This window comes from Trachypithecus francoisi, unplaced genomic scaffold (genome assembly GCF_009764315.1).
Source record: "Trachypithecus francoisi isolate TF-2019V2 unplaced genomic scaffold, Tfra_2.0 Lachesis_group15, whole genome shotgun sequence".
Classification (NCBI taxonomy): domain Eukaryota; kingdom Metazoa; phylum Chordata; class Mammalia; order Primates; family Cercopithecidae; genus Trachypithecus; species Trachypithecus francoisi.
Window position 1 is genome coordinate 98,987,225 of NW_022681460.1, and position 27,299 is coordinate 99,014,523.

Consider the following 27,299-nt stretch of genomic DNA (forward strand, 5'->3'; position numbering starts at 1 on the left):
AAAAATAGAAAAATTAGCTGGGCATGGTGGCAGGTGCCTGTAGTCCCAGCTACTCGGGAGGCTGAAACAGGAGAATTGCAGAGGGAGGCAGAGGTTGCAGTGAGCCAAGATCACGCCACTGCAATCCAGCCTGGGCAATGGAGTGAGAATCCGTCTCAAAAAAAAAAAAAAAAAAGTCCTACCACATGTGCTCCACCAAGTTCTGTCTCCAAGGTGACCTTGGAAGCCACACGGGGAAGGTGGCAGAGACACTAGGAGCCTGAGCAGAGACCCAAATGACTATTAAAAATGCAGACCTACCCATCCTTATCCACCTGGGACTGCCCTGAACTATATCATAAGTAAGAAATAAACCCCTATTGTACACACGTGCACCATTCGAGTTGGGTCTATTTGTTACAGCAGTTTAGCCAACCCTAATCCATGTATACAGTGTCTAAAGTGGCTGAGATGACATGTTGCACAGACGTGAGGGTCACAAGGACTTCAGTTCAAGTCCCAGTGATGACATTTACCATCTGTGTGACCTTGAGAAGCTGCCTAACTACTCTCAGACCCTTTCCTTATCAGTTTGTTTTGAGAATCGAATGAGAAAATTGCTATAAAGCCCTTAGCACTGCATCTAAGACTGGGAAGAGACAGTCAATGAATTCAAGTTTCCTGCAGCCCAGTTACATCCCTGTCCTGCCCTGGTTTCTGAGAGACAGTTGCCGAACCTAGTGTTAAAGTGAACTAAATACGGCCTGAGTGGGATTCCGTACTTCTATAGTTGAGTCCTTGAGGACAAACTGCAACCTAGCTTAATAGGTAAACAAGATTGAAAACCTAACTTAGTAGTATGCGCCTGTAGCAATAGCTGAGTCTTGGCCAATCCCAGAGGCCATAGTTCAACCACTCATACACTGCTGAGTGTTCACACTGTATTCGAATAAGGCAAATGCCAACTTGTAACAATCCAGCCATTCTGTACTTCACTTCTGATTTCTGTAGATCATTTCCCTTCTTTTGTCCATAAACCTTCTTCCACCACGTGGCTGTGCTGCAGTGTCTATGAATCTGCTGTGATTCTGGGGTCTGCCCAATTCACGAATCATTCATTGCTCAGTTAAACTACTTTAAATTGAATTCGGCTGAGGTTTTCCTTCATCACTAGTCTGAGCTGGTTTTCTAATGTTTGTAAACGGGAGTGTTGACGAATATAACACTGCTCCAAATATTAATGTCTTTCTCCCAACCCATCACCCAGACAGAAGTGGTCCAGCCTGGGCAACCCTAGGAGGAGGCTAGCTCTCCTCTAGGAAGGCTTAGGATGGAGCCAATGGGCAGTAACTGGCTCACTGTCCCCTGCAACTTAAATCAGAACCAGGTCCAGAAACCAAGTTGACCCCTAACCAGTCTTTCCCAAAATATGGTTCCATGCCCATCTCAGGTCAGACTGGGCTGTTTTCCTGGACAGAGAAGTCCCAGACAAGCAGGCAGTGGTCAGTGGGCTGTGCCCAGGCTGAGAACATTTCCCAGAACAGATGGCATCTCTGGCAGTCCCTTAAAGCCAGCAGAGGCCAAGTCATGTCCAAGAGGCCAAAAGGCCCAATATGGTGGAGACAGTCTACAGTCCCCATGAATAAGGGATCCTGATGTCTTCCCTATGTACCAGGTGGTCATTGCCTGAGGGGCCCAGAGCAGCAGGAGGGCAGAGCCAGCCTGGGCAGGGGCACTAGGCCAGAAGTGGGGCTCACATCCTCAGCACACACACACACACAGACACACACAAATGCACGTGCACACAGATAGTTACATTCACACATCACATACATGTGTACATTTCCTTGCAAACTCAACTTCTGCTGATAACACAACAAACAATGGGGCCACAGTGTGGCATGGAGGAAACCCTGGAGTCTGATCTCATTTTTTTTTTTGCGTGTGTCAGGGGATAAAGATATTTGATAAAAATCCTTGAGTCACATCCCTACCAGGTCCCTGCCTACCTGTAGACCCCAACAAGCCAGCTTCCTGGCCCCTCAGATACCGCCTCACTGGGTCCCCAGGGATTGACCTTAGTCCTGGAAATGCAGAAAGATCTGTGTCTGTAACAGCTGAGACTGGTGGCCTTCTGCCAGCTTTCCTAGGGGCAGAGCTGGAGACGGGGACTTGGGAGGATGTGTTTTGTTTTGTTTTTGTTATTTTGTGTTTTGGGGGGATTTTTTAAAAGGGACTTTCAGGAGAAGGGTGGTGAGAGCTACAGGATGCAGAAGGGGACAGAGCAGAGTAAGAATGTGGTTCCTTAAATTCCCACCTTGACCTATCCTACGAGCAGCAGAGAGCACACCACAGGATCGTCCCCACCGTGGGGCAGGGACCAGCTGTTCCTGTTGCTGTATCGGTTAATCACTGGGCCATTACTGGACATGGCATCCCATCCCAGGCAACATGGCTCCCATCTGAGGGTGATTCTCTAGAGAAGGACAGCTGTGAGCTCGCAGCAGGTGAAGCTCCAAAAGCAGCTATGCCAGTCTAGACCTCAGGGGAAGGGGGAATTCATCTCTAGGCAGGGATGATTTTCAAAACATTGAACGCTTGACATGCGGGAGCATTGACCAATCAGAACAGACACTGTGACCAAACAGTGGATACCAGTGGAATGTCCACGCTGCCTGTGAAGGGGCAGTCCCATGAGCCAAGCCCCAGACCAGCTGTTCTGGGAGCACTGCATCATTGCACTGAATTCTCACAACCGCCCCATAATGCTGGGACCATCACCATTTTCCTGCCCAACAGCCTTAGTCTCATAGACACTAGGCAGCTCTCCCAGTGTCACACGATCCAGTCAACAACGGGCAGAACTCACACTCCACTCTGTCTGGCTCCAAAGCTGCTAAAATTTTTCCACTTGGCCTCACTGGCTTGACAGAGATTAAAAAAGAAGGCAAGTCCTACTTTCCAAGAGACGCTAAGGTCCCTCGGCGACGCTGGATCATGATTTTTATCATGTTCAGAGGAGAATGAAAGGGACAGAAAACAAGCGATGTGTGATCTCCTGTCACGTCAAGAGACGCTCTTTTCAAAGAAACGTACATTTCGCACAATCAACACGCTGTGGGGCCTCAGATAGCTGAGGCAGACACACAGCCCCGACCCCTGCACGTGGGAGCCCTGTTACAAGAGATGGCAGAAATTAAACTGAATCACCTGGAGCAAGTAGGTTGTAAATGTTCAATATTAATGACCCACCTCGGCCCCAAAGAAGAGAGCATTAGGCTTTGTCCAGCTGTGTGCTCTGTTGTTAAAAGACCAACTTGTGGCCAGGCACGGTGGCTCACACCTGTAATCCCAGCACTTTAGGAGGCAAAGGCAAGTGGATCACCTGTGGTCAGGAGTTCGAGACCAAACTGGCCAACATGGTGAAACCCCGTCTCTACTAAAAATACAAAAATTTGCTGGGTGTGGTGGTGCGTGCCTGTAATCCCAGCTACTCGGGAGATTGAGGCAGGAGAATCGCTTGAACCCAGGAGGCGGAGGTTGCAGTGAGCCGAGATCGCGCCATTGCACTCCAGCCTGGGCGACAAGAGTGAAACTCCATCTCAAAAACAAACAAACAACAGCAACAACAAAACTTGTGCCTTGATGGGCATTCCTTTCCCTTCTTGCTAAGGGTTGGGATGATGGCAGAACTGTGTCCACTGTCCTGGAGGTTGACAAGCTTTTTCTGTAAAGTGCCAGATAATAAATATTTTGTGGGCCACGCGATCTCTGGTGCAACTACTCGACCCTGCAATTGTCATGCAAATGTAGCTATGGATGATAATAAATGCATGGGTGTGACTGTGTTCCAATAAAACTTTATTTATAAGACAGCTGGCCAGAGTTGGGCAGTGGGCAGTAGTTTGCCTCCCCCTGCCCGTCCTATTCCTTGGCTTTTTCAGGTACACCAAGGAGTGCAATCTGGATGCTGGGGTATTTTATGGCCACTGGACATAACGATAACCTGGGCCTTTTGTCTGTGAACCTGGGTCATTGGCTACGGTGAAGGTCGGGCAACCGAGGTTTAGACGGCTCAATACACATTCATGCCCACAAACCAAACCAGGAAAAAGATGTGCCAAGTTGAGTATATGACACTGTTGGAACTCAACTGTGTGTGTGTTTTTTTAAATAAATGCTTAAGTAAACTTTTTATTTTAGAACAGTTTTAGAAAAACGGTGAAAGCAGTACAGAGAGTTTCCACGTACCCCACAGCTTGATGCATTATGAACTAAAGTCTACACTTTTTTTTTTTTTTGAGACAGGGTCTTGCTCTGTCACCCAGGCTGGAGTACAGTAGTGTAACCACAGTTCATCGCAGCCTCATCCTCCCCAGGCTCAAGCGATCCTCCATCTCAGCCTCCCAAGTAGCTGGAAATACAGGTGCATGCCACCATCCCCAGATAATTTGTTTTTTTGTTTAATTGTTTGTTTTTTGAGACAGGGTCTCCCTCTCATTGCCCATGCTGGTATACAGTGGCATGATCATGGCTCACTTGCAGCCTTGACTTCCCAGGCTCTACTGATCCTCCCATCTCAGCCTCCTGAGTAGCTAGGACTACAGGTGCACACCACAAGCCTGGATAATTTTTTATATTTTTTGTAGAGATGGGGTTTCACCATGTTGCCCAGGCTGGTCTTGAACTCCTGGGCTCAAGCGATCCACCCGCCTCGGCCTCCCAAAGTGCTAGGGTTACAGGCGTGAGCCACCGTGCCCCGCCACTCCGATTGCCTTAGTTTTTGCTTAATGTTCTTTTTCTGTTCAGGGTACCACATGGAGCATTTTGAGAAGTGCTGGTCAGGTATTTTGTAGAATGTTCCTCAACTGGGATTTGGTAGATGCTTTTCTCATCCTTAGTCTTGGCTTGTGTGTGTTTTGAGGAGGACCACAGAGCTTAAGAATCATTCTCAGCACTCAGTATCAGGCACGCATTCTCTCAAGATGACTTGCCACTATTGATGTGGACTTTGATCACCTGGCTGAGGTAGTGTCTGTGTTCTCCACTGTGAAGTTACTCTCTCCTCTTTTTTCACACTGTACTCTTTGGAAGACAGTCACTATGCACGGCCCACACGTAGGATGTGGGGAGTCCACTCCACCTCCTTGAGGATGGAATAGCTATATAAATTACCTGGGGCCGGGCAGGGTGGCTCACACCTGTAATCCCAGCACTTGAATGGGAGGCCAAGGAGGGTGATCACTTGAGGTCAGGAGTTTGAGACCAGCCTGGTCAACATGGTGAAACCCCGTCTCTACTAAAGATACAAAAAATTAGCCAAGCGTAGCAGTGTGTGCCTGTGATCCCAGTGACTCAGGAGGCTGAGGCACAAGAATCACCTGAACCTGGGAGGTGGAGGTTGCAGTAAGCCAAGATCATATCACTTCACTCCAACCTGGGCAACAGAGCAAGACCTTGTGTTTAAAAAACATTAATTAATTAATTAATAATCTGGAATTCTTCTGACTGGGAGATTTGTCTCTTCTCTCTTATTTATCTGATCATTTATATCAGTATGGAATCATGAGTATTTATTCCATTCTTTGAGTTCTACTCCAATACTACTTTTTGGGGGCTCAAATTGTTCTGGCTTTGACCCCTGGGAGCTTTTTCATTGGCTCCTGTGTCCCTCTGAGATGCCTCATCACTGCAGCAGTTTCATTTTGTTTCATTTAGTACCTCCTCACCCTGTGACCCTACAAGATGCTTCAGGTTCTTCTTATCTATTTCCTCCCTCAGTCCCCCAGGATCGACATTTGTTCAAGAAGTCTGGTTCCTTTTATTGGAGAACGGTATTTAATGGAGAACATGAATGTATTTAATGGAGAACCTGGGCACTAGAGGTTTGTTGCTACTGGGGTGTCCTTTCTTCTACGCTCTCTTCACTGACAGCCAGGATTAGTAACATATCTATAAATATTTATCTATGTAGCCATCTGTATCTATACTGAGCTAAACATGTGTTCACGCTGATGCCTGCCACTCTAATCCACTGCCACATGGATCACTCTAGCCTCTCCTCCTTTGCCGACCTGTAAACCTCCCGCCCCCCGACCCCCATCCACTACTTGATGAATTTCAGTAAGCATGTGAAGTGGTTGGTTATGGAAGCCATTTTCGACCTATATATAAGATGGCAGTTTCGTCTGGTTTCTCCTAAATAGAAGACAAGTGTGAAATGGTAACATGGTGTCCGTAGGAGTCATATGGATGGACCATGGCCAACTGTATTATTAAGGAATATTCATGCATGCATTCATTCATTCATCCATCCATCCATCCACCCATTCATTTACCAGTGAATGAGTAAAACATTAGGTATTCACTGCACCATCCTCTCCTGGACTTCCCCCTACCTCACTGGTCAATTCTTCTCTGTCTCTTGAGCAGGGCCCTCCCTGCCCATCATCTGAAGGTTGCACTGTCCCAAGGCTTGGCCCCCAGTCCTCTCTTCTTCTCAGTCTTCAGAAGGATACCTATTATTCAATCCCGTGGCTTCATCTGTCATCCAAAAACACTCCCAGCTCACCACGTCTCATCCCCAGCCATGATTTCTTACCCAGGCTGCAGACTCAGGTGTCTGATAAGCATCTCAAACTCATGATGGCCAAAACAGTACTCTCAATTTCCCTACCCATCTCAGTGGTTCAACCAGAAACAAAGGATTAACTTATCATTGATTCCTCCCTTCCCTCACCTCCTGTATTAAATACATCAGCAAGACCTTTCTGCTCTATCTCTGAAGTATAGCCCCAAGCTCACCACTTCCTGGCACTGTCACTTCCATCGCCCTAATCCAAGCCATTGCTGTCTTTTGCCTAAACCAATGGAAGACATCCTCCTGGCTTCTCTCTCTACATTCATTCTTGCTTCCCAATAATCCAATCTCCTCAAAATTTAAAGAAGCAATTGTTTAAAAACATACATCAGATCACTCCCCTCTCCTTACTTAAACCCTCCAATGCCTCCCATTGCAATTAGAATAAAATCTAAACTCCTTTACAGGGCCTCCACATGACCTGGTCCGTGCCATCTTTCTCATCTCTTCCTCTCAATCATTTGGCTCTGGCCATCCTGGCCTCTTTGCTATTTCTAAAACTCAACGGAGCTCATTTCCTCCTCAGGCCCTTTGCAGTTACGGTCCCCTCTGCCTGGGCAGCTTCTCCCCCAGATCGCTGCATAACTGGTCCTTCCCCTCCTCAGGTCTCAGCTCAAATGCTGCCTCCTCAGAGAGACCTTCCATGACATCAATCATCCTCTGTCACACTGCCTTGTTCTGCTTCTTTTTCTCGTTAACACCTGGCATTATCCAGTAACTTCTAACGTGCGTGTTCACCGTTACTCCTCCATCAGCACTATGCTCCTAAGAGCTGAGGCCCGGTCTCTCTCACACCACTAAACCCCCAGTATGCCAAGCAGCACCCAGCGCAGGGGAGATGCTCAGTTAATACTTGTTGAATGAATTAATGATGCCCCCCTAAAACTAAACTATACAAAGCACCCACTAGACAAGAGGTTAGAAAATGTTTTCTGGGCTGGGTGTGGTGGCTCAGGCCTGTAATCCCAGCACTTTGGGAGGCTGAGGTGAGCAGATCATCTGAGGTCAGGGTTTGAAACCAGCCTGGCCAACATGGTGAAGCCCTGTCTCTACTAAAAATGCAAAAATTCGCCAGGCGTGGGGGCAGGCGCCTATAATCCCAGCTACTAGGGAGGCTGAGGTACGATTATCATTTGAACCTAAGAGGCAGAGGTTGCAGTGAGCTGAGATCACACCACTGCACTCCAGCTTGGGTGACAGAGCAAGACCCCATCTCAAAAACAATAACAACAAAACATTTTCTGTAAAGGCCCAGATAGTCAGTATTTTAGGCTTTTTAGGCCACCTGGTCTTTGCCACAACTACTTACCTTTGGCACTGCCAGGCAAAAGCAGCCATAATCTGCAAATGAACAGGCATGGCTGTGTGCTCATAACACTTTATTTATAAAACAAAAACAGTGGACCATAGTTTGCTAACCCCTGCGGTAGCCCAGTCTAAGTCTCGAACATCATCTGTGTAATTAGTTCACAGTGAGGAGTTCACCGCTGTCATAATTACTCATTCCATGAATGCATGCAGAGTACCAGTCACCACTCAGGTGAGGCATTCTTGAAACTCTGAGAGGCAAGAAGCAAATTGTTCTTTCTCCATACCCAGGCCCACTCCAGTCCGTGAAAAGGAAGCGAGAGAGGCAGGCTGCAAGTTTCATCACTGAGCGGCTGCTAGCCACCTCTCCCCATCAGCTCCAAGAGCAGAAACAGGATGAAAATGCAGCAGCTGCCGGCTTCTGTCCTCTTGCCAGCTGCCTCTCTTGCAAGACTAGACAGGGAGGGGCAGCCGCCAGTCTCCAGAGGCACAGACTCTGCACAGAATTGAGGATCACTTGTTCCAGTGCATTCATCTTATCTTACAAAATCTTCAGATTCCAAAAAGCACACGTAAGAAGGGCTGCTGTTTCATTCACACAGTGAAATATTGTGCATCTGAAAGAATATGTAGATGGGTGGCATCTTAAACAACCCCAGGATCACTGTGCAGTAGAAGGGGTGAAATTTAAATGTCTGATCCTGGTTGGGCGTGGTGGCTCTTGCCTGTAATCCCAACACTTAGGGAGGCAGGTGGGAGGCTTGCTTGAGCTCAGGAGTTCAAGACCAGCCTGGGCAACCTAGTGAGAGCTCATCTCTACAAAGATTAAAAAAAAAAAAAAATTAGCCAGGCGTGGTGGTGCACTCCTGTAGTCCCAGTTACTCAGCAGGCTGAGGCACCATGATCTCTTGACCCGGGAGATCAAGGCTGCAGTGAGCTGTGATGGTGCCACTGTACTCCAGCCTGAGGAACAGAACACAACTCCATCTAAAAAAAAAAAAGGTCATATTCCAACCAAGATCCCACCATTGTATCATGAAGCATAAACACCTGCCCCCACAGAAAAAGTACAGAGGAAGGCAGCCATATCATATCTTCCCCAACCTCAGCAAGTTCCAGGGCAGGAACAGTCTCGCCACCCCAGTGCACAGTAGGCCCACTGCAAAATGAGTGTCTCCCTTCTCTAGGCATTTCATGGTCATGGTCAGAAAATCAGGTTCATTTTGCTAATGAAAGAGAAAGCCAAAAATGGAGGGTGATTTTTTTTATTTTTGGTCTTACTCGGTCGCCAGGCTAGAGTGCAATGGTGCGATCTTGGCTCACTGCAACCTCCGCCTCCCCAGTTCAAGCAATTCTCATGCCTCAGCCTCCCGAGTAGCTGGGACTACAGGCACCTGCCACCACGCCCAGCTAATTTTCGTATTTTTAGTAGAGACAGGGTTTTACCATGTTGGCCAGGATGGTCTCGATCTCTTGACCTCATGATCCGCCCGCCTCAGCCTCCCAAAATGCTGGGATTACAGGTGTGAGCCACCACACCGGACCTGGAGGGTGATCTTGACCAGGCCTTCTCATCAGGTTTTGGAAGGAAGTGGAGCTGACTTCTCTTCTGTTGCTTTTGCCCACCCAGGACCACTTGTTCCTCTGGGTAATACAGCACCCCAGGCACAGGGGCCGCCTGTCACATAAGCGTGGGCATGGCTCACATGTGACCAGGCCCCGGTGATTCTGGAAAGGTTGCCCATAAGTCATTCCCCTGCCCCAGGACTGGCATGTGATGTGGTGGGATGGAAGCTGTCCTTCTGCTGGGTCTGCAGATGGGGCCAATGTAAAGCCCGACATTGCCGCATGAATGTCAGAAGCAGAACCCATAGGCAAAAGCCAGCTTTCCAACACTCCACTCTCAGTTCCCTGCCATCTCCACTTCTGTGGATGTGTGCCTGGCATCTGCCTCTGCCCCTGCCTCTGAGAGCAGTGACTGAGCAAATAGTCTTGGACCCGGCTGAAAGGCTGGGCCTGTTTCTAGCAACGTGGTCTTTCGGAAAGCTGATTCCTGAAAGAGTTGGCATCAAGGGAAGCAGAGTCAGGAGGTGGAAATTGAGCCTGGGTCCAGCTATCCATGAAGCCAGACACTCCTGGATTTCTCCATTACTTGATCAGAGAAATGCCCCATTTTGCTCAAGCTAGTTGGAGGTGGATGTCTGTTACTTGACACCAAAAGAGCCTTAACTAATACATAACTAGAAATGCATCCATGGTCACTGACCATTCATGTGACAGACATTTATTGAGCACTATTCCATTTGCCTAACGTTGCATAAGTTACTCCCAAACTTAGAGGCTTAATACAGTCATATAACACATTCACAGATCCTGTGGGTCAAGAATTTGGGAAGACACTGTAGATTGAACTTTGTTCTCTGCTTTCTCTTTCTTGGAAAGAGAGGACATAGCTTGAAGTCAGTACTGATTTGGGACTGTGTGTAAGGCATATCCGTGCTTCACTGTCACTATGTTTTTAAGTTTTCTAAAATTAAAACAGCTCATTTTAGAGGGAAATAAAGAACCTGGGAAGAGCTCAGCTGGGCAGCACTGACCTGGGGTCTCTTGAGTGGTGGAAGTCGGATGTCAACTGGAGCTGCACTCATCAGAAGGCTTGACCGGGGCTGGGAAATTCGCTTCCAAGCTGGCTCACTCACATGGTGGCAAGCTGTACAGGCTGGGGGCCAGGGCACTCACCCCTCCCCACGAGACTGCCTGAGCACCCTCACGCAAGGCAGTTGGCTTCCCAAGAGCCAAAGTGCAATGCCTGTGATGACCTAGCCCGAGAAGTCACACATCATCACTCACTTCCACCACTTCCCATTGGTTGCCCAGAGCCAGCCTGATTCAGTGTGGGAGGGGACCATATAAAAAGGCAGTGTGGATCCCTGGGGGCCATCCTGAGGCTATGTACTAGAAACACCCCCCACATGCCAGGGACTGGACACAAAGCCCTTGACCCCCACTGAACATCAGCCTAAACAGAAGGCAACCAAGCAAACATTATCCCCCAAACTTCTTTCCAACTCGTACTTCAGGGTGGCCCCAGCTTTTAAGTAAAGGGAATCGTGCCTAATAATTATTCCTGCTAAGGAACTAAATCTCAGGGTCTGGTCATGCAGCTCTTTGGTTACAGAAACAACGCTGATGAAATCATCAAAAGTCCTCCACCATTCTCGGCCCCAGCCATGAACCCGTCCACTGCACACACTGCTCCACGTCACTGTGCCTTTCCTAACTTTACTGCAGCTTATGCCTGCCTCTCCTGTATGACATCCATGGGACATCCATCTCTAAACCTCTGAGTCATCCCTAGACAAGCTGGCACATGACTACATCATCTCATTTCATACATCAAGGGCAGGAAAACATGGTGGTTAAGAACTCTTGGACCTGGGTTCAAACCCCTGCTCTGCCTCTTGACAGCTGCCAGATTGTTCAGCCTCTGTTTCTTTCTCTGAAAAATGGGGCTGGAAGCATATGAGCTTCATGAATTCATGAAGCGTCCACATGCATGCAAGGGCACAGCACGGTGCCTGGCACACAGTAGCTCAAGAAAGGCTGGTTGTGCCTGCTGGTGTGCTTGATCCAGAGAGGCAATCACTCATTTGTTTTTTCCTTATTTCCTGAATCTTTGTTTCTCACATTTAGGCCATGAGAATTAAGCACAGGACTGCCTCTTCCTCCAGTCATCTCACCAATCCTTCCACACACACATGCACATGCACAAACACACAAACACACACACACACACAAACACACACACACGTTTTCATGCCACCTTCGGCCCTTCCCATCTCCTGTAACCCCAGAAAATTGAAGTGAAGCCATTGCCTTAGAATGGCACTGCCCTGGCCAGGTGTGGTGACTCATGCCTATCATCTCAGCACTTTGAGGCAGAAGGATCACTTAAGGCCAAGAGTTCAAGACCAGCCTGGTCAACATAGCCGAGACCCTGTCTCTACAAAAAAATAAAATAGTTTTTAATTAAAAAAGAATGGCACTGCCCTAAAGCTCCTCATCAAGGATTTATGGTTGTTTTTATGGCCACTTTAATAGGCAAAAATGTGGACAGAACTAGCTCCCCAAGAACCTGCCATCTTAGACCATTTTTTTTTTTAATTCCTCAGCAAACAAGTCTCTCATATGACTTTTGTCCCATTCCAAATCTAGTAACAGGCCAGGTGCGGTAGCTCTCACCTATAATCCCAGCACTTTGGGAGGCTGAGGTTGGTGGATTACCTGAGGTAAGGAGTTCAAGACCAGCCTGGACAATATGGTGAAACCCAGTCTCTACTAAAAACACAAAAAATTAGCGGGGCGTGGTGGTGAGCACCTGTAATCCCAGCTACTCGGGAGGCTGAGGCTGGAAATCGCTTGAAACTGGGAGGCTGAGGTTGCAGTGAGCCGAGATCACCCTACTGCACTCCAGCCTGGGCCACAAGAGTGAAACTTCACCTCAAAAAAAAAAAATCTAATAACATTGTTTACTTCTCACAAGAGGATCAGAGGAGTTCTGTCCTGAGGTTGCCAGAAAAATGATGAACAGAAAATTACACACAACCGAACAGGCCCAACTTTCAAATGGACTGAGAATGAGCCACACAAGTTCCACCAAGGCCAAGGGTGACCTGCAGCCAGCGATGGGGAAAGTCTGCCACTTACTGGCAGCCTCCGGAACTGGATGGAGTGTATTGACACTTAATCGTATCTTTCACAAGCTCTTAACCTTTACACCCCGTCAATAAAAACCCCATTAACATTCAAAAGGGATGTTTCTGGGAGTCCACTTGGAATAAGAGTTGGAAAACACTCCAAGAAAAGGATTCTGTATTAACGCCACATCTGTCCCAGATATTCAACACTGTTCACTTTCCTTCCATGGTGCCAACACCAAGCTAGCCGATAGGTGGGAACAGGGCAGCTCTGCGGGTGGCCCCTAAGGGCCAGGGAGTCCCCCAAGCTGACCCTCTGCGGTGGCAGTGGCACCTAACAAGAACTTCCGCCTTGTTTTCCCTCTCTCTGTGCTTCATTCTTTTAGACTCTGCTCACGCATGATATCCAGAAAGCTCCCTGAGCTCTCTAGTGGGATGAGAACTCTGCTCTGTGCTCCTGTGGCCCCCATGTTCCTCCACCTGGAGGTCCTCGGCTCACTGCATTACCCCTGTCTACTTACTGACTTGCCTTCTACCCAGTGATGGGCCATGTGCTGTGAGGGCACGCACTGTGTGCCCATCTATTTGTTCCTGTGTGCATACGTTCATCATTCCTTACTGAATGCCCACCACGTGCCAAGCATTGGGGTATGAACAAGGCAGATGGAGCCCCCTGGCCTCTTCCAGCTCGCTGTAGAGTGTTGCTACTCGACTCATCCTCACATACCCATGCCTGTCCTATGTGGCACTCAATAAATGTTGGATGCATGGCTGTGTCCCCTCCTTCAGTATCACTTAACTTAATGACTTCCTGCGAGGATTAAGTTCATGCTGTTAAAATGCTGTGACTTCCTCTGGATCTCTCAGGCAAGCCGGCAACCTTAAAGCCTCACCCGGCTGACAGAGGCGTTTTGTTTGGCCAAAGTGTGTATTTTTAAAACACTGCATTTGTGGCTAATGTTTAAAATTGGGAAAATTTCACAGAAATCTTTTTCTGGCTTCTCTAGAAAAATGCACGCACATTTCTGCGCAGCCGGGGTGAGCCAGAGTTGAGTACCTAAGCTTCCTTTAGACGTGGTGGGCACACTTCAATTTGCCACAATCCCCACTATCTCCGATTTCTCTATCACTGAGGCCAAAAGCGGCTGGGGATCATGTCGGCTGAGCTGGTGTTTTTCTTGCCCTAGTCAGCTTCACTCAAGACTCTGACTTGCTCTACATGTGGCTTAACTGAAGACCCCAGGGGTTACGCGCATGCCATCCAAGAAATATATCTGAGATGAGCTACAACACAGATGAATGGGCCATTTTATTGATTTTTAAGATGAATGGGCCATTTTATTGATTTTTACCTCCTAACATAGCCTCCTAATAGTGGATACAGGGTGCTGTGGTTTCCAGCAGGGATCTCAGATGCAAAGGGAAGTGAAGAAAACACATGAATTCCTAGGGTACCTCACCATGGAACCAAACACCATGTCAAATGGAACTCTTCTTGCAGACGAAGGCTGAAGATCAAGAATGACATTCTCACACCACAGCACAGCTTAAATACTTCTTTGACAAAAATAATAAATTATATTTGACTCAGAAAATAAATTCTGTTCAGCAGAGTGACAGGAGGGTCCATTCATTGCATTGCACGAAGGGTCATACGGAGGGGTGAGGATGGGTGCAGGATGCCACAGTGACACGGGACACAGGGCACGGGGCCAGCAGCACAGGCTGAAGTTAGCTGACGCATGCTTTTGGCTTTTATCCCATGGGCAGGTGGCAGCCGGACCCCTGGCTGTGGCCTGTCCCAAGTGAGACTGCAACTGCACCCTTGCTCCTCACGTCCGCCTTGTCTTCTGTTTCTTGGCTTGTCTCTTTGCATCTTCTGGGCCGCTATTGTCAGAAGCTGCCTGACCGAGCGCGCGGACTCCCTGCAGCCGGCTTGTTAACTGCAGCAGCAAAGGAATGAGCTGGAAAAGAGAGCAAGTGTGAGAGAGAGGGCTACAAAGAGGAGGCTTCTGCCAGATGAACAGCGAAGCCTCACTTCTCAACACACCTTCTTCAGACATGATCTCAACACACCTTCTTCAGACATAATGGGTGGGTTTCAGTTCAAATGTGGCAGGCCTCTGTACTAGGGATGGGCTGGCCTTTCTCTGGGACCAACATGTCCCTAGAGGTGTTCCAGGTTTAAGGATTAGGAGATGTTACAGAAGTTTACAGCCTTGAAAGGAGACCTAAGAGTGGACTTGAGGCCTTCAAGGGCCCTCCCGACCCTGAAATGTGTTTTCTGTGACCCTGGATATCCCTCTGCTATCACTCCTGCAGCTGTGAGGACCCGCTCTCCCTGACACGCCCGCCGTCTCCTGAGGCCTCTGGATTTCCTACCTTGTCGTGGTTGTAACCGGCCAGCAGAACCAGCAGCGTCAGTGGCAGGGCAATGTAGGATCCTTGTGCGATGTCCTGTTCAGGCAGCTTCCTCTGCAAACACCGAGAGCCCCGTCACTCCTCACCAAGGCCGCACGCTTGTCCATCATCCATCTTCCACAGTGTCACAGCCACCACCCACCCAGCCTTCCAAAGTGGCCACCCGAGGACACCCAGGGGCCCTCATGATCCAAATTCTTTCTATCCAAAGGAAGGAACCAAAGTGATTTGGATATATTTTCCCATGAATCCTCTTCTGCCCAAACTCTCACTCTATCTGCTTCTGAAACTCAGGGACAAAGAGATTCCAATGACAACGCATTCCTCAGCCTCTGGACGTTCCTCCAAACCGAGGGAATAAAAAGATGCAGCTATCAGGGAGTCTTGGTGGTTGAAAAGCAACTGGGTCTCCATTTTGTTGAGTCCCAGCAACTTGCAGGGACTTAGTCCCACAAGGATGTATCAAGAACTGTTCCAGGCCCAGGGCACACAGTGAGGGGCAGCTATTCACAGCCCGTACGACCTACTGAGGAAGCAAAGCAGGCACTGCTACCAGCATCCCTGTTGCCATTCTCCCTTTCTCCCAATAGAACCCCCAACTTTTATCTGGGCCACTGAGAATACAGACTACCTTTCCAAGCCTCCCCTGCAGCCAGGCGCAGCCCTGGAACTAAATTCTGGCCAATAGTACAGGAACAAAAGCGGTAAGTGCCACACCCTGGCTGGACCCTAGAGGAGAAGTGGTGTGCCCTCCCTTTTGCTGGGTGGACAGCATTTGGCCAACTGCCCCATTTTGGAGAAAAGCAATGCACTGGAACGGCACAATGAGACAGAAGGGGCCTGGGTCCCCTGACGCCTTGGAGCTACCAGACTGTCTCTGCACTGGTCACTCCTGGATACTTGACATGAGACAGAAATTTCCATCTTGCTAAAGCCCCTGAAATGCTGGGTTCTAAAGCATCAAGTGAACCTAGATCCTATTAGCCTGCTCTACTCCTATAAAGGAAACAAATAAATGAAATGAGAACTTTCCAGGAATGATAAAAACAAGTTAATGAGCCAGAGCAATGTTTTCAGTGTAGGGTATCGGGACACCTCTCTCAGGAGGTTCCCAAGGCCGCAGCTATTTTCAGGACAATAGTAAGATGTGATGTGCCTTTTCCACCTCATTTGTTCACAAGCACACAGTGGACTTTTCCAGAGGCTACGTGCCCTGATGTCATCACGCTCACAACTAATGGAATGTGTGGCTTGTGGGTTCTTGTGTTTTCAACATCTGTGTTAATTTCTAATATGATAAATACACACAGAGATAATCCATGCAAACTCAAACTCTTTAAAATCCTCAATAATTTTTAACAGTATAAAGCGGTCCTGCAACCAACCCATCCAAGAACTGCTGAGCTAGAAAGTGACTGTGGTGGACACTGTAGCTGGGATGCCCTTTCATAAATGAAAGAGTAAGGGCAGGAACAGATTTCCATCTCCAACTGCCTACTCCTGTATTTTTGGACATCTCTTACATCCCAACCCATTTTTCCACTGAAGTAAATAAACACTTAAGTTTAATTCAGGCCAGGCACGGTGGCTCACGCCTGTAATCCCAGCACTTTGAGAGGCTGAGGTGGGCAGATCACCTGAGATCAGGAGTTCGAGACCAGCCTGGTGAGCACGGTGAAACCCCCACCTCTATTAAAAATACAAAATTAGCCAGGAGCAGTGGTACACGCCTGTAATCCCAGTTACTCAGGAGGCTGACACAGGAGAATCACTTGAACCCAGGAGGCAGGGGTTGCAGTGGGCCAAGATCATGCCATTGCACTCTAGCAGGGGCAACAAAGCAAGACTCCATCTTGGAAAAAAAATAATAATGAATAAATAAATGTCAATTAAAGTTTAATTCAGCAGAAATTAGAGTGATTGAGTCTAGGCTCAGGTCCCAGGCCTCACTGGGTAAACTCAGGCAACCATGTTGAGATTCAGTTTACTCAACTATGACATGGAGATCGTATGAACAACACCCACTGGGGGTGGACGCTGTGAAACTCGATGAAATGAGTATGTGAAATGCTCAGCAGTGCACAGAATACTGAGTAAAATCCAGTCGTGAGGCCGTGGGCAGTCACAAAAAAGAAGGAAACCAATGTGCTGACAAAGTCCCCGCAAACGTGCAACGCTGAGCCACTCATCACCAGGAGGGCAGAGCGAGGTGGAAACCACGTGGCTTCAGACAAACTGCCTCACCTGAGTCCTGGTTCTGCTGACTAACACGCGGGAAGTGACTCAGTCTTTCTGGGCTTCTGTGAAAATGGGAGGAATGGCACACCTGCTCAAAGGCTTATTGTAAGGATCAACCTGCGAGGGCCCTGTACAGCGTGGTACCAAGCAGGCGCTCTCTTCATTCATCACTTGGCCCTGCTTGGGAATCCAAGCCCCAGCAGGCACAGTTTCTCACATTCTCCGAAGTGACGGGCAGCAGCTGCGACGTTGGGCTGCTCGGCCACCACCAAGCAGTGTCTCTACGTTCCTGCCACTGGCTGTCAGGTGTGTCCCTGAGCCCAGATGAGCTGTCTGCTAGGGGCTTCTGAGAATGCTGCTGCCTGCAGCTGTCAATGGCCTTCATAGAAGCCTCCCCCACCCACTGGGGCCACAATGCAGCCCCAAACAAAGGTAAGTGGTTCTTGTCTATGCTTATCTTTCTGGCACTTTTTTTTTTTTTTTTTGAGACAGAGTCTTGCTCTGTCGCCCAGGCTGGAGTGCAGTGGGGCGATCTTAGCTCACTACAAACTCTGCATCCCGGGTCAAGTAACTCTCCTGCCTCAGCCTCTCAAGCAGCTGGGATTACAGACGCGCGGCATCACGCCTGGCTAATTTTTGTACTGTTAGTAGAGACGGGGTTTCACCACATTGCCCAGGCTGGTCTCGAACTCCTGACCTCAAGTGATTCGCCCACCTCAGCCTCCTAAAATGCTGGGATTACAGGCGTGAGTCACCGCACCTAGCCCTGTCCGGCACTTTCTAACCAGGCACCCGCTGTGAAGAACAAGGAAGCACTTCCTCCTGGGTCATGATAAAAACTCTCTTGTTTAGGTAACATCGTATTTACAGGCTCACTGAGCATGAGCCACTCTTCACAGAAGCCCGGACTCAGCAGCAGAGCTCTGCTCAAGCCCTAGCTCTGCTCCAGTGAGCTAGTGACCTTGCGCTGCTCACATCTCCTTCTAGGTTTCCATCTTCTCATCTCTAAATGAGAGGTAATTCCTGTCCACCTTCCATGCAAGATGGCGTTTAAAAAGCATGAAATGATAACTGGATAGCATGTGGAAAAAGACAATTTGGAGCCATACTTCACACCTATACCAGGAAAAACTCCAAATGGATACAGAAGTTTAAATGTAAAAAGAGAAACCATAAAAGTCCCCCTGAAAAAAACACGACAAATTCCTATAAAAGCTGGGAAGGAAGAAAACCTTCCTACGACTTTAAAATCCAGAAGCAATAAGAAAAATATCAACACATCTAACATAGAAATAAAGTAAATCTTTGCATAAGCCAAGTGAAAAAGATAAACGACAAATTGGGAACAATACATACAACAGACATTACAAAGGGTTAATATTCCTAATATACAAAGAGCTGAAAACAGTTGAAAAAGACCAAAAATTCTATAGAAAATAGGTTAAACAGTTCACAGAAAATACAAATGGCTCTTAACCACATGAAGAGAGAGAAATGCAAATTAAAAGTACACTGAGATAATATCACTTCTCATCTATTAGACTGCAAAGATTGAAAAATTGGACAACATACTCTGTTGGGGAGAAAAGGGTATTCATTCACTGCTGGCGGGAATACAAAACAGTAAAACCCCATGGAAGGGAAGTGGCCGTATCAATCAAAATTCCGTATGCATTTACCCTTTGCCTCAGCAATTCCGCTTCTGGGAGTCTGTTCCAAAGAGAGACTGATGAACATTCAAAAACATGCATGAGAAAGGCAATTCGTTAACGGGTTATGTGTAATATTATGTGTAATAGCAGAAAACCAGTAACAACACAAAAGCCCCTCAACCAGGGGCTAACTGAAAATCCTACATGTAGTGCCAGGATCTGAACGTGTCTGTGCCCACAGAGTTCAGAGATTGAACCCTAACCCACAATGTGATCGTATCAAGAGGACACCCCTTTTAGGAGGTGACTAAGTCAGGGATTAATGCCCCTATAAAAGAGGCCTGAGGGAACTGGTTTGCCCCTTTCTGCCTTGTGGGGACACAGCTAGGCGGCACCATCTATGAAGCAGACAGGAAGTCCTCGCCAGACCCCATCTGCCAATGCCTTATCCTGGAGTTTCCAGCCTCTAGGACTGTAAGAAATAAATGTTTGTTGTTTATAAGTTACCCAGTATAAGATACAAAATAGCAGCCCAAATGGCCTAAGACATATAGTATATCCACACAGAGGAATGCTGTGCAGTTATCAAAAGAGGGATAAGGAAGATGGGAAGATATGGTTCCATTTACAGCTATATTTTTTGAAAACAAGAAAATTCTTATTCTTCCCACTGGAAAGGCCTAGAAGCAACGACCAATACAGTAGCTATGAGGCTAGATCTTTGTTTTTTAATGCAGACTCTTGTGCTACACTTTCACCCCGTCAAGTTCAGAATCAGCAGTCCTGAGGCTGAGCCCTGGACTCTGTTTTTGTCATGGCTGATGTGTCAATCATCAGGTGACAATACTGCACCTGAGCTTTAGGAATCGCTAAATAATTTTATCAAGAAGATGAAAGATACCTGTATGTTTTGTTTGTTCCACTGTTCTAGTCTATCGGATACAGGACAGACTGTATGCAACAGATACACATATTGCATATAGTAAAGGCCACATATTGTACCGAATTAAGCGATAAATTAAGTTTCTTTTAACCCACAGGTATTCTGTCCATCTGTTGTTGGGCTTTTTTTTTTTTCCTTGCATTTATTTGTCAAACAAATCAGGCTCCAGGTGTTTATCCTGCATCCCTGTGGAGTCATTTGTGGCTCCTGGGTCCTCCCTATTTCCTGTAAAGTAGCAGTTGGTTCTAGAGGTTTGAGTGGCCATGTACCATGTGTTCCCTCGTGGAAGAGCACATGTCACACCAGCAACGGGGTAGTGGTGTCCCTCCTCCCCAAGAATCATTCCTGAGCCACCGACCTAAACAATTACACTGCTCCTGTTACCAGTTTCCTCCTCAAAGGAAATCGCAGGCATCAGTGCTCAGAAAAGCTAAAAACAATCTGGGGAAGCCCAGAATCCAGAAGGCAGAATGAGAAAGTGACCCAACGCTAGGAGCCCTTTAAATATCTGCCCTGCAACCTGCAATCTGGAGCATAGGTTGTATGGCACACCTTCTCTCGCCACCCCATGGATTGTTTTGATTTGTTTTGTTTTGTTTTTCTTCTTCCGGAGAAAGGGTCTCACTCTGTTACCCAAGCTGGAGTGCAGGGACATGATCATGGCTCATCGAGGCCTCAACCTCCCAGGCTCAGGTGATCCTCCCACCTCAGCCTCCCGAGTAGCCGAGACTATAGGTGCGTTCCACCACGCCCGGTTAATTTTTGTATTTTTTGTAGAGACAGGGTTTTACCATATTGTCCAGGCTGGTCTGAAACTCCTGGCTCAAGAGATCCAACAGCCTTGGCCTCCCAAAGTGCTAGGATTACACGCATGAGCCACCAAACACAATCCATTTTTTTTTTTAACTCTGTCTTTTACTTACCGTGGGATTAAAAATCAAGGTGATGTGTTTATGGTAGCCCACTGCGGTGAAAGAAACTTGAGGCAAGATGTAGTCATACTGGGATCTGGGGAGTGTGGAGTCCAGAAGCACAACATAGTTCTATACACACATGGGAAGAAGTTATTTTTATAAGGACAGCTCTGGCAAAGCAAATGAAAACTAAAACCTAACATATGGCTGTGATGTAAAGAACTTTATGTTTTTAAAGAAATCCCCAAGTCTACACATCCAAACCAAGGTTGCTGCCTTCAAAGTAGCAACCTCAGTGGGCTATTCCAGCAGTGGTGGGCGTGTGTCCTCAGTGTCTCTGAGACTGTGGCTTCTGATAAGGCTGTCAGAGCCTGCAGCTCTTGTTATGAGTACTCAACCTTGACAATTACGGTCCTCTGAGGATCTGACTTTATGACACACAAAAAATTATTATGAGCCAATTCTGATTAGGGAGGTACGTGACACAAACGAGGATCCACAACGAGGCTGATTTCTAAGGGACGATGTTTGAGAGGCACATAAGCTGGCAAATCCTAAAAATACAGCATCCCTGGAACAGCACCAGGGGCAGCCACAGCTCTGTGTGCTAAGCACCGACCAGGTGCCAGGCACCATGCACACTGCATGAGGCCCGTGGCTGCTCTGCTTTCAACCACTGGCAAGGTCAGGATCATCACCCCCATCTCATAGATGAGGAAAGTCAAGCATGAAGAGACTAAGAGTAACTTGCCCAGGGTCACTCAGCTAAGAAGGCTGCCACACATCTATGAAGGCTCTGAACTCAGGGGAAGTGTGATCCCAAAGCCCCAGATGTTTCCACACTGCTGTAGAAAGTGACTATTTCAACACCCCTGGAGAAAGAGGAGGGGAAAATTCCATGACAGCCCGTTTCATTATTTTGCAGTCATTTTCCACAGAGAAAGGCCAGAGTAGATCATTCTCACAGGAGGTGGTAAGGAGCCAGGAGAGGGAACGTTAGCCCCTAGGCTCACACTTGACATCCTCAGGCTAAGACCACCAGAAAAGAACCAAATTCTTTGCAAAGTTTGCACTCCCCACACCAACTACAAGTTAGCTCTATCCAAACAGAATTGATAATAAGTACTTTATAATCAGTAAATGATGTCCAAAATAATGGCTGAAAACCTTCCAGTTCCAAGGAGGGAGACACCAGATTCATGTAACCCAAAGGACACCAAAAAGGTCAAGCTGCAAGTGTTCTACACAACACACATTATAATCAGATTATCAAAGACAGAGAAAAATTTCAAAGCAGGAAGAGAAAAGCAACTCATCTCATTCAACAGATCCCCTATCATGAGGAAACTGTGTTTCCTTAAACTAAATAGCAGAATTTTAAAATACAGAAATTTTTAAAAATTACAAGGCATTTTTAAAAGTGGACTTCTTAGCAGAAACCTTCCTAGAAGGAAAGCATGGGGTGATATGTTCAAAGGGCAAGAGTTGATCATGCCCAACAGTAGGTCTTGATTAAATAAATCATGGCATTTCCTAGTTTACGGACTACTGTCCATAAAAATCATTGTATGAAAGATTTAACCAGGCATGGTGGCTCTTGTCTGTAATCTCAGCACTTTGGGAGGCTGAGGCAGGTGGATCACAAGGTCAGGAGATCAAGACCATCCTGGCTTAACACAGTGAAACCCCGTCTCGACTAAAAATACAAAAAAAAAAAAAAATTAGCTAGGCGTGGTGACATGTGCCTGTAGTCCCAGCTACTCCAGAGGCTGAGGCAGGAGAATGGCGTGAACCCGGGAGGTGGAGCTTGCAGTGAGCTGAGATCGCACCACTGCACTCCAGCCTGGGCGACACGGTGAGACTCTGTCTCCAAAAAAAAAAAAAAAAAAAAAAAAGATTTAATGATGAGGAACAGATTTGTGATAAATTCTTCATTGAAAGGCACAGATTACAAAACAATGTACAAAACAGTGTAAGTTTTGAATTATTAAAATGAATGTCTATTTATATTTATACATGCAGGCACACATGTGCCTGAAAAAACACCCAAAGGATACCAATCACCACCTTAGCAGTGGCTATTTCTGGATGATGGGCTTATGTCTTTTTTTTTTTTCTTTTTTCCAAAGTCTCCTGCCATGAATATGTATTCTTTTTGTAAATAGAAAAACAATGAAGAAAAAATAATCCCTACAGAACTCAACCTCTTTTGATTCAGGGAGTGCATTTCTGCAGAGTGGTATTTAGGGAGAAAAGGAGAGAACTGTGTTTCCTTAAACTAAATAGCAGAATTATTAAAACAAAGGCAGAAGGTAGAATCTGGCCACAGGCATTACCTCGCCATCTCTGAGCAGCGGGGGGAAATGGAAGAACAGGGACTGGCCAAGGGAAACTGTCTGGATCGGATTGTCAAGGTTTTCGCTTTTATAAAGCTTGACCTGGAGAGAGAAACAAAGCTGCAGATCTTTGAAACTGAAACACAATCAATATTTCCTATCAGACATCCTCAGGACAGCCGCTCTCTGGGTGGGGGTCTTTGGGAACATGGATATTTGAAAAAGAAAGTTCCCTCCATAGACTCACACATGCCTCTGTCATCTGAGACTTCATGCAGTTATGCACCATGCACAGAAATTAAGATTCAAATCAGATTCTAACTACCTATGTTCTTGCTCAAAATAGTAATATGAGTTAATATAATAGTAATATTAGAAAGAATAGCTTCTAACACGTGTTGAACATCTGTAACATGTCAGGCAGGCGCCAGATATTTTATCTACATTATCGCCAATCCTGACTACAAAACAGGCATTGTTATTATCCCTATGGAGACCCAGAGAGCCAAAGCCACCTAAGGTCCCACAACTTACACATGGTGGAGCCTGGGACTCAACCCCCTGAGGACTCCTGAGGGTTCCCGCCTCACACTGTCTCATCATATGATGTCACCTTAACTCCAGTATCTGTTAAACTCAAAACGCATTCCATCATGAACTTGGCTCTCCACGCTGCTTCAGGAGGCACTGGAGTACTTGGTTTCTGGCTTTATTTATGGGGTTGTTGCCTGTTCTCACTCCCACACGGGATGGGGCGTGAGCAGGACTAAGGTGCAGTCCTGGCTGATGGCAAAGGCTGTGAGGATGCCACACTGCACCTGCCACAAGAGAATGCCAGGACCACCCCCCTGGGCCCACGCTGGCACCCTTCTACATAACACACAAGGGGAATTTTCCTAAAATGAAAGTCACAGACTGAAGGCTTATGGGTCACATCGAAGACCCCTTAGTGTTCTTTTGTATAACATCTTAAGTAAATCTGAATTCACCGACTATGTTTAAAAATCAGGCGATTTTGAGACGGGCGGATCACGAGGTCAGGAGATCGAGACCATCCTGGCTAATAGGGTGAAACCCCGTCTCTACTAAAAATACAAAAACTAGCCTGGCGAGGTGGCGGGCGCCTGTAGTCCCAGCTACTCGGGAGGCTGAGGCAGGAGAATGGCGGAAACCCGGGAGGCGGAGCTTGCAGTGAGCTGAGATCTGGCCACTGCACTCCAGTCCGGGCGACAGAGCGAGACTCCGCCTCAAAAAAAAAAAAAAAAATCAGGTGATTTCAAATAATTCTAATTTCCAGCTTCTCCGGAAAACTGGGAAGTGACACCAACCTTGAGCCACAATTCCAGCACGGCAACAATCAGGAACCAGAGAGTGGGCCCTCCCCTCCCCTCTGCCTCCTCCCCTCCCCTCTGCCTCCTCCCCTCCTCTCTGCCTCCTCCCCTCCCCTCTGCCTCTTCCCCTCCCCTCTGCCTCCTCCCCTCCTCTCTGCCTCCTCCCCTCCCCTCTGCCTCCTCCCCTCCTCTCTGCCTCCTCTTCTCCCTTCTGTCTCCTCCCCTCCTCTCTGTCTCCTCCCCTCCTCTCTGTCTCCTCCCCTCCCCTCTGCCTCCTCCCCTCCTCTCTGCCTCCTCCTCTCCCCTATGCCCTTCATGGGCAGGGCAGGAGTTCCCCAGTTTGCCCCCCTCCCTACCCAACCCTCTGCACTCTCTGACATTACCTGCCTGGTCCCCACAAGTACACGCCTGCAAACCCTTGACAGAGTGGACTAAAGCCCACACACACTTCCTCACCCATGCCAAATAGTTACCTGCTTATACAGCTACAAGTACATCTTAACAATATACCCCCAGAGCAAATCATTAACATCTGCAGAGGGTCTGCAGGGTATTTTATAAACATTTCTTCATTAATGGTAACATGGAGATTTTGTTAGAGCTGAACAAGATTATAAGACATCTCTGAGTCCAAAATCTAGGTTTTGCAGAGGACCAAGTCGAGGCATGTGGAAAGGAGGTGACTGGCCAAGGCAGCAAGGTGAGTCACTGCTGGAGACAAGAGACAGCCCAGACCAGCTGCTCTCCAGCCCACCACCTCTGATACTGTTTGGATATTTGTCCCTGCCCATATCTCATGTTGAATTGTAATCCCCTGTGCTGGAGGTAGGGCCTGGTGGGAGATGACTGGATCACAGGGTGGATCCCTCGTGGCTTGGTGCTGTCTCCGTTATAGAGGTCTTGTGAGATCTGATCATTTAAAAGTGTGTGGCACCACACCCCCACCTCTCTCTCTTTTGCTCCAGCTTCTGCCACATGACATGCCTGCTCCCACTACACCTTCTGCCGTGATTAGAAGCCTGCTGAGGCCTCCCCAGAAGCAGAAGCCACTATGCTTCCTGTACAGCCTACAGAACCAGGAGCCAATGAAACCTCTTTACTTTCAAATTATCTAGCCTCACGCATTTCTTTATACCAATGCAAGAACTGTATGACCTCCACTCCAGAGAAAATTTTAAAAGTTACAAGGCACTTAAACTTTAAAATTGGCTTTCCACATTAGATTCCACATTATATTGATCATTGATCAGGCTTCTACTATAATTTTTTGGCAGATTAATTGAAGGCAGACAGTTATCGGAAACTGGAATACATTCTCTCTCACAATTGGCAATCACTCTCCCAAATATGTGTTGTGGTCCGAGGTTCTTAAATCTCAACCTCAGCCCTCAGCAGGCGGCACTCTGGAGCACCTCCACCTATCACACCTAAGGCACGAGACAGGCACAAAACCAAAAACATCCCATTCCCACTTGTCTCAAAGCCAAAGGGAACACAACATTTGGAGTTTAAAGTCTGGTCTTACCCATAATGTAGGAAGGTACTCAGAGGAAGTAATCACATTTCCACTTAAATCAAATTGATTAATCTGCCGGAAAACTATGATGTTTACATCATCGATGTCATTATTCCCAACCTAGAGAGAGAAACAGGGAATGCCAGTAATGAGAAAGCTGGAGGAGGAACTTCTATGCCAGTCGTCCGACGGCCTGAGAGCTGCTTCAAGGCAAACTTGACTTCTTACATTAAGGAAGCCAAGTTTGTCATTGAGTACCCTACGTCCAAGGTCACAAACTGACACAAGACGGCTATCCCTAGCCCACAGACACATTTCATTTCGAGAGCACAGTATTTTTTTTTTCTAAGTTTTAATTGCTTGCCAACATGTTAAAAATTAAGAAATTTCATATATGAAGCCAGATTTTCCAGCTTCTCTTAAAAAAAGGAGAAGGATGTCCTTGCCTGGTGGAGCAGGGGCAGAGTCACAGCACCCCCTCTGCATGGGGTCTGTACATGGGGCTTGCGAGACCCCAGAGGGCCAGCCCCCTTCCCTTTCCTACCTGCCCGCCACAGTCCATGTTATGCTAGTGATCCTGGCCTAAGTTACTACACCGAGAACATGTAAAGCATTTTGGTGTGAGATGCAGTCATTCCAGCCATTTAAAATGCCAACACTGTAAAGACGTCAAGGAAATCCACTTCCAGCCCGGTGCAATGGCTCATGCATATAATCCCAGCACTTTGGGAGGCACAAGTGGGCAGATCACCTGAGGTCAGGAGTTCAAGACCAGCCTGGCCAACATGATGAAACCCCATCACTACTAAAAATACAAAAATCAGCCAGGGGTGATGGATTGCGCCTATGGTCCCAGCTACAGGCTGAGGCAGGAGAATCACTTGAACCCACAAGGCAGAGGTTGCAGTGAGCCGAAATCGCGGCACTGCGTTCCATCCTGGGTGACAGAGTGAGACTCCATTTCAAAAAAAAAAAGAAAATCCACTTCCTAGGTCAAAAGTTCTAATTGGCCCAATATCCTCCCTCCAAACTCCTCACAATCTTCATGCATAATGAAGCCACCTAAATAAAGCCACTAAGACAGGCAGCCCCTCTTGCCCCACCTAAGCCCTCTAGTCTTCCCAATGAGAGTTATTCAGTGACAGAAAAGCCTTACTTCAAATGATTCCCAGGCCACATCCTGTCACTCGAAGGACGTTCTCTTTAGGGATTAATTTAGCTAGGTCATAATCCTGAATATCAAAAAACTCTGCCCACCAAATGGGAGCAGGAAAAAGGTCATCTGAACCTAAGAAAACTGGGTGGCCCTGCCATCTATTAAGCC

The 27,299-nt window shown here is 47.4% G+C and overlaps 1 protein-coding gene across 3 annotated transcripts in view; it reads right to left on the reverse strand.

The window, feature by feature from the left end:
* Positions 1-13,936: 13,936 nt before the first annotated feature.
* Positions 13,937-27,299, reverse strand: part of LOC117097610 (nodal modulator 1) — a 64,260-nt gene continuing 50,897 nt past the window's right edge. Inside the window, exons 27-31 of one of the 3 annotated variants that reach the window (XM_033235626.1) lie at positions 25,985-26,095; positions 23,129-23,230; positions 20,802-20,921; positions 15,007-15,099; positions 13,937-14,588 (exon numbers count right to left, since the gene is read on the reverse strand). In XM_033235626.1, the coding sequence (XP_033091517.1) occupies positions 14,457-14,588; positions 15,007-15,099; positions 20,802-20,921; positions 23,129-23,230; positions 25,985-26,095 (558 nt within the window). In that variant the 3' untranslated portion in view covers positions 13,937-14,456. The remainder of the gene's footprint in view (positions 14,589-15,006; positions 15,100-20,801; positions 20,922-23,128; positions 23,231-25,984; positions 26,096-27,299) is intronic. The other 2 variants (XM_033235627.1, XM_033235628.1) reach the window with 2 other exon arrangements.